We start from the raw sequence: 6,713 nt of genomic DNA on the forward strand, positions 1-6,713 counted from the left end.
GCGAAGTTATAAATTTACTGTTTTTATATTACTGTCTGAAACGTTTTGCTCTATTCTTATTCTAACGGCCTTTATTTCTTGTTCCAAAGAATAAATTGTTGTTGAACAAATAAAAAAAGTCAGCATTTAAATAAATATTAATTAAAATTGCTTAGTTTTTACGATAAGCAAAGTTACATAAAAGACGATTGATTTTCCTGCAAACAGAATCATTGTGAGTTGTGTAAAGTAAGAGTACAGGGAAAAATTCTTGAGGTGCAATGTCAAAATTAAGAATTTTACTTCTTGGACTTTTTATTGCTTCTTCTGTCCAAGAAAATATATATCCGCATAAAGTGACTGTTAATACTAATTCTCATACGACGTGTAGTGGAACAGTGATATCCCCAGATAGCCTTCTTGTTCTCATCGATTGCATTGAGTATGATATTCAGAACATTATATTTTTAAAACAAATGCCAATAGTTTCAAATCTTCCCAATTTCTAGTATAACAAATCATGATATGAATGTGAAGATTCGAAGACATGGTCTAAATATGACAGATTCTGGTGATATTTACACGATCAAGAGAATAATTTTGGATCCAAATTACAACGATGAATTCACACAGGACAACGGCTATGCCATCTTGAAACTAGATCGTAAGATTGAAAGTGAAGGAGCAAGATTCGATGCAAATGCACAAAAAGTCGCCAAGGGAACATCTTGCTCTACTCTATCCATTATTCATGAAGATAATCCTAGATTAAGCACATATTGGACAGACATGAAATACGTTACCCTGAAAGTTATGGATATGTCTGAATGCAAAGATCTTTTCGTCTACGGTCAAAATTCGAATAATTACATTTGTGTTCAGGAAGAAAATGCTGAGGATTGCCAAGGAGAATTGGCAGCTCCACTTGTTTGTAACGGTGTTGTCGTTGGAATATCGACTTGCGGTTGATTTTTTTTTTAAATAAATTCTAAACAATATTTTTCTAATGGTGATTTTTACCTTTGCAGATGTTGGCTGCTTTGGACATAAAGTGTGTGCCTACAGAAAAATTGCATCAATTGGTAATTTCGTCTTCCAATAAAATTAAAGAAAAAAAATATAATGTATATATTTAATAAATGATATCACAAGATCCAATAGAAAAACTAGACGGTTGCAAAAAATCTCTGAAATGCCGACAAAATATTTTTTTTCTCTATTTTATCCTTATTAGCAGGTCGTGTCCCTTCTTGTAATATGTACTTTTGTATTCCTTATTAACCAAAATAGTGTAGAATAAAAGGGTTTTTCTCAAACCTATCCTGAATTTTGCGACAGCTCAAAAGAATATGAGTCTTCCAGCTTAAAATTTCATCCCAATGTTTTTGTTGTAATATCGACAATTATTCACAATTAACTCAAATAACTGTATTCAACCTTTGCTATCTATCCTATATAGTGGTACCAGTTGGGTCGTTGTTTACAAGTGTAATCTTCGAACTTTTCGATAGAGGCGCTAGTATCTCTGCTTCGCGCCCGCTGGGCATTTTCTTCTCTCTCCTACCTCAGTTGGCTTTCAGCAGCCCAGCGAGTAAGACGTGGGGAATGTGTTGCTCGGGCGCTCGTTGTGAGAGCACACATTCTTAGTCATGGCCTCCTTCACAGCAGTGAGGAGATGTAAAAATTAATTTTCAGGAGTTATTTTTCACTGCGGCGATGAACGTCGCACACACATATTTGCAAAAATCTCCTCTTACACTTAAGCATCTGTATGAGGAGATGCAAAAATGATAGGGTTTTTTCGTTTTTTCCCTCACACCACCACTGCTGGAAGAGTGTTTTTTTCAGCCTTCAGGAGCTAAAATTCATCGTGTCGCTTCTCTACACGTACGCATGAGTAAAAAGATATTTTCTAGCGTTGAGAAGGCAAGGCACAGACTTTTTCTTAATTAATTGACCCTCTCATTTTTTTGTCAATTTCCCCGCTGTGCTTGCTGAAAATGGAAATTGTCTTTTCCAGTTTTTTTAATTGTCTATTTAATTTATTATAAATGGAAAATAAGAGATTGAACAAAAATCAAATATACAACTTGAACTTCAAACCCCAATAGATCTTCCGTGGCTCAATCGGTTAAGACGTCACGTCTATTGCTCTTTTGATTTTCTTTTATGCGCTCATGTTCAAATCCTACTTGTATCCTGTACTTTTTTGTTTTTTTTTTTTTCAACATGAAAATGAAGAATAATTGTCCCTAAATTTATTAAATAAATTTCTTAATGTTTCCTGAAAAAAAAAATACATTACACCACGATTATAGTGATTTATTCAAATTTTGAGAGCTCGCCTCTCCAAATTTTTGTTTAAAATCGTTTGGGTATTCTCACATGATTTCGTTTTCGGTTACTTTTCTTCAGAAAAAAAAATGGAAACTGCTTTTAAATGCTCGTATGAGCTTTCAAATACTTAAACAATATGTTTTTTTCTATAATATACTTTATGTTTTAAGAATTTTGAATGATAAGTTCCTCTCGGATTGATACTGTAATCTTTTCTTTGAATAAACCGGAATTATTTGTTGAACAGTAAAATAACTAGTTTTTCTCAATAAAATAATAAATGTAGAGACCGAGTATACGACAGTAAATAATTATTTTAGTCAGAAGGAAAACAAAATTTACTAGTAAAATGGTTTAAAAAAAATCTTTAAAAAATAAATTGGCCAAAATATTATTTTAAAATTTCTACAGTAGTTCTCATAAAAAATTTCAATAAAAAAGATTTAAAATTTAAAACAATAAATTTTTCAAAACATGAAAATTGTGAAATGATCATTGGAAAGAAGAATCTTAAAAAATATGAATCATATTAACCTTTCTGGTTTAAAATGATTTATTGTCTCGATGTTTTCTAATAAAATACTTAATGGTATATCATAAATATATTTTATAAAAAGAATTGCATGAAAGAATAAAGTCTTTTTAGCATAAAAAAAATACCAGTTAGCCTAAAATTTTAACGAAAACTGAATATAATTTCTACAGGTAACAACTGAAGTGTTATAGCAAAATTAAAATATTCCTTTCTTCCTTTATCAAAACCTGCTGAACAAAGCAAAATCATAATCAGTATATCAAAGTTCATCGAAAAAAATTTGAACTTTGATTAAATTTTTTTCAGAAACCAAAATTGTGTTATTTACCGCATTGAATAAAAGAGCAGTAAAATGTCAAATTTGATTAGCAAAAAATTCGAAATGATCAGTAAAAAATAAAAAAAAATGATCAGTAAAAAATAAATAAAGAGCAGTAAAAAATAAAAAAGGGCAGTAAAAAATAAAAAAGGGCAGTAAAAATTGAATCATGATCAGCTAAAAATAACAAGTGATCAGCAAAAAATAAAACATGATCAGTAAAAAGAAAAAGATTACCAGTAAAAATGGAAAGTAGTCAGTAAAAAATAAAGTGGTCAGTAAAAATTAAAAATGAGCCGCAAAAATATTCGAGATGATCAGTAAAAAATTAAAAAGTGACCAGTAAAGAATTAAAAATAATCAGTAAAAAATAAAAAAAATGCCAGTATAAAATTAAAAGTGATCAGAAAAAAATTAAAATTGAACAGTAAAATATTAAGAGCGGTCAGTAAAAAAATAAAAATCAGTCATCAAAAAATTAAAAGAGAGCAGTAAGAAAATTGGTCAGAAAAAAATTAAAAATAAGCAGTAAAAAATGGTCAGTAAAAAATAAAAAGTGGTCAGCAAAAAAATAAAATGTGGTCAGTAAAAAATTAAAAGTAGACAATAATAAAATAAAAAATGAGCAATAAAAATTAGAAAGTAGTCAGTAAAAAAATAAAAAATGGTGAGGAAAGTTTTAAAATGAACACTAAAAAATTAAATGTCGTCAGTAAAAAATAAAAATGTGGTCATTAAAAAATAAAAGTTGTAAGTGAAAAATTAAAAATGAACAGAAAAAATAAAAATTGCTCAAATAAAACTTGGCAGCGGATTTTCGCGGACTGCGGAATTTTTCGCCGATTTTCGCGGGCCGCTGAATTTTTATTTTTAGTGCTCATTTTTAACTGTTTGCTCAACACGTTTAACTTTTACTGACAAAATTTTATTTTTTAATGCTCATTTTTATTTTTTTGCTAATCACTTTTTACTTTTTGACTGATCAATTCGAATGATCAGTTTTAATTTTTTACTAACCTAACCACTTTTTATTTTTTACTGCTAATTTTTATTTTTTCACTGCTCATTTTTTTACTGCTCATTTTTTTTTACTGCTTTCGATCAGCTCGCGAAGCCTCGAACATTTTGCCACCCTTTTTCAATAAAAAGTATAATAATAGATTTGCTTTGTTCAGCAGGTTTTGATAAAGGAAGAAAGGAATATTTTAATTTTGCTATAACACTTCAGTTGTTACCTGTAGAAATTATATTCAGTTTTCGTTAAAATTTTAGGCTAACTGGTATTTTTTTTATGCTAAAAAGACTTTATTCTTTCATGCAATTCTTTTTATAAAATATATTTATGATATACCATTAAGTATTTTATTAGAAAACATCGAGACAATAAATCATTTTAAACCAGAAAGGTTAATATGATTCATATTTTTTAAGATTCTTCTTTCCAATGATCATTTCACAATTTTCATGTTTTGAAAAATTTATTGTTTTAAATTTTAAATCTTTTTTATTGAAATTTTTTATGAGAACTACTGTAGAAATTTTAAAATAATATTTTGGCCAATTTATTTTTTTAAGATTTTTTTTAAACCATTTTACTAGTAAATTTTGTTTTCCTTCTGACTAAAATAATTATTTACTGTCGTATACTCGGTCTCTACATTTATTATTTTATTGAGAAAAACTAGTTATTTTACTGTTCAACAAATAATTCCGGTTTATTCAAAGAAAAGATTACAGTATCAATCCGAGAGGAACTTATCATTCAAAATTCTTAAAATATAAAGTATATTATAGAAAAAAAAACATATTGTTTAAGTATTTGAAAGCTCATACGAGCATTTAAAAGCAGTTTCCATTTTTTTTCTGAAGAAAAGTAACCGAAAACGAAATCATGTGAGAATACCCAAACGATTTTAAACAAAAATTTGGAGAGGCGAGCTCTCAAAATTTGAATAAATCACTATAATCGTGGTGTAATGTATTTTTTTTTTCAGGAAACATTAAGAAATTTATTTAATAAATTTAGGGACAATTATTCTTCATTTTCATGTTGAAAAAAAAAAAACAAAAAAGTACAGGATACAAGTAGGATTTGAACATGAGCGCATAAAAGAAAATCAAAAGAGCAATAGACGTGACGTCTTAACCGATTGAGCCACGGAAGATCTATTGGGGTTTGAAGTTCAAGTTGTATATTTGATTTTTGTTCAATCTCTTATTTTCCATTTATAATAAATTAAATAGACAATTAAAAAAACTGGAAAAGACAATTTCCATTTTCAGCAAGCACAGCGGGGAAATTGACAAAAAAATGAGAGGGTCAATTAATTAAGAAAAAGTCTGTGCCTTGCCTTCTCAACGCTAGAAAATATCTTTTTACTCATGCGTACGTGTAGAGAAGCGACACGATGAATTTTAGCTCCTGAAGGCTGAAAAAAACACTCTTCCAGCAGTGGTGGTGTGAGGGAAAAAACGAAAAAACCCTATCATTTTTGCATCTCCTCATACAGATGCTTAAGTGTAAGAGGAGATTTTTGCAAATATGTGTGTGCGACGTTCATCGCCGCAGTGAAAAATAACTCCTGAAAATTAATTTTTACATCTCCTCACTGCTGTGAAGGAGGCCATGACTAAGAATGTGTGCTCTCACAACGAGCGCCCGAGCAACACATTCCCCACGTCTTACTCGCTGGGCTGCTGAAAGCCAACTGAGGTAGGAGAGAGAAGAAAATGCCCAGCGGGCGCGAAGTGAGTTGTCAAATCTCAAAGGTAGGAACGCCACTTGACGAAAAGTTCGAGAAATAGACGGTGCGAGTACTATATGTGGATAGCAAAGATTCAACTAAATTATTAACTCTTTCCGGACCATAACATATCCAGCGAACGAATTTCAGTAAAACTCACTTTATTGTTATTCTTAGTGGTCAAATATGATACTTTTATAGAGAAAGAATTTTTTCCGCCTCTGGGAAATTGGAAAACTCATGGGTACTCTCGTCCCCAAAAGAACGAAAAGGAGACAAACTTCAATTTTCCAAAAGCCAATAATATCAATTTTGTGAATTATTTTTGCGTGTCAAATGACTCCTTTACATGGTTGATTACTAAAACAAGAAGAATTATTCACCAGTATCTTGTTCTTGATGTCCAGGAAGTGGTCAAGAAGACACCAAATTCCTGTTTGCCAACCCGTCAAATAATTTCGTCAGATATCTTTAAGTTTTCTGCAGAAAATATCTACACCTCTGCCGAAAATCTGCCGAGAAATCTGTAGATATTCCTACGAATTTTATTTGGGCTTGGGACAAAATTCGTCAGAAATTTTTCCAGATTTTCTGACGAATCCTGGTGCATACTCTGACGAATTTCTGTAGATATTTTGCCGATTTTCTGTAGATTTTTCTACATTCCAGACTTTCCAGACAGATGTGTCAGAAAAGATGGAATATTTTTCACTGAAGTTTATTGCAAAAATCAATAGTGATTCTCTTGGTGATATTACAGTGTTTATATAAAATAAAGAATTCTGCGACGCCGTGTTCT

At 30.3% G+C, this 6,713-nt stretch overlaps 1 protein-coding gene across 1 annotated transcript; it reads left to right on the forward strand.

Annotated features, from left to right (window-relative positions):
* Positions 1-201: 201 nt before the first annotated feature.
* Positions 202-1,183, forward strand: LOC129798973 (trypsin-like). Its single transcript, XM_055842521.1, has 3 exons — positions 202-421; positions 489-943; positions 1,008-1,183. The coding sequence occupies exons 1-3, from the start codon at positions 261-263 to the stop codon at positions 1,079-1,081; spliced, it is 690 nt and encodes a 229-aa protein (XP_055698496.1). The 5' UTR covers positions 202-260; the 3' UTR covers positions 1,082-1,183.
* The last annotated feature ends 5,530 nt before the right edge of the window (positions 1,184-6,713 follow it).

The sequence above is a fragment of the Phlebotomus papatasi genome, chromosome 1 (genome assembly GCF_024763615.1).
Source record: "Phlebotomus papatasi isolate M1 chromosome 1, Ppap_2.1, whole genome shotgun sequence".
NCBI classification, from domain to species: Eukaryota; Metazoa; Arthropoda; class Insecta; order Diptera; family Psychodidae; genus Phlebotomus; species Phlebotomus papatasi.

Bases quoted from the DNA above. Each gene is read 5' to 3' on its own strand.
- LOC129798973 (XM_055842521.1), top strand. From the start codon at position 261: ATGTCAAAATTAAGAATTTTACTTCTTGGACTTTTTATTGCTTCTTCT. The intron at 422-488 runs GTATGATATTCA...CCCAATTTCTAG, and splicing joins GTTCTCATCGATTGCATTGA to TATAACAAATCATGATATGA. The intron at 944-1,007 runs GTTGATTTTTTT...TTACCTTTGCAG, and splicing joins CGTTGGAATATCGACTTGCG to ATGTTGGCTGCTTTGGACAT.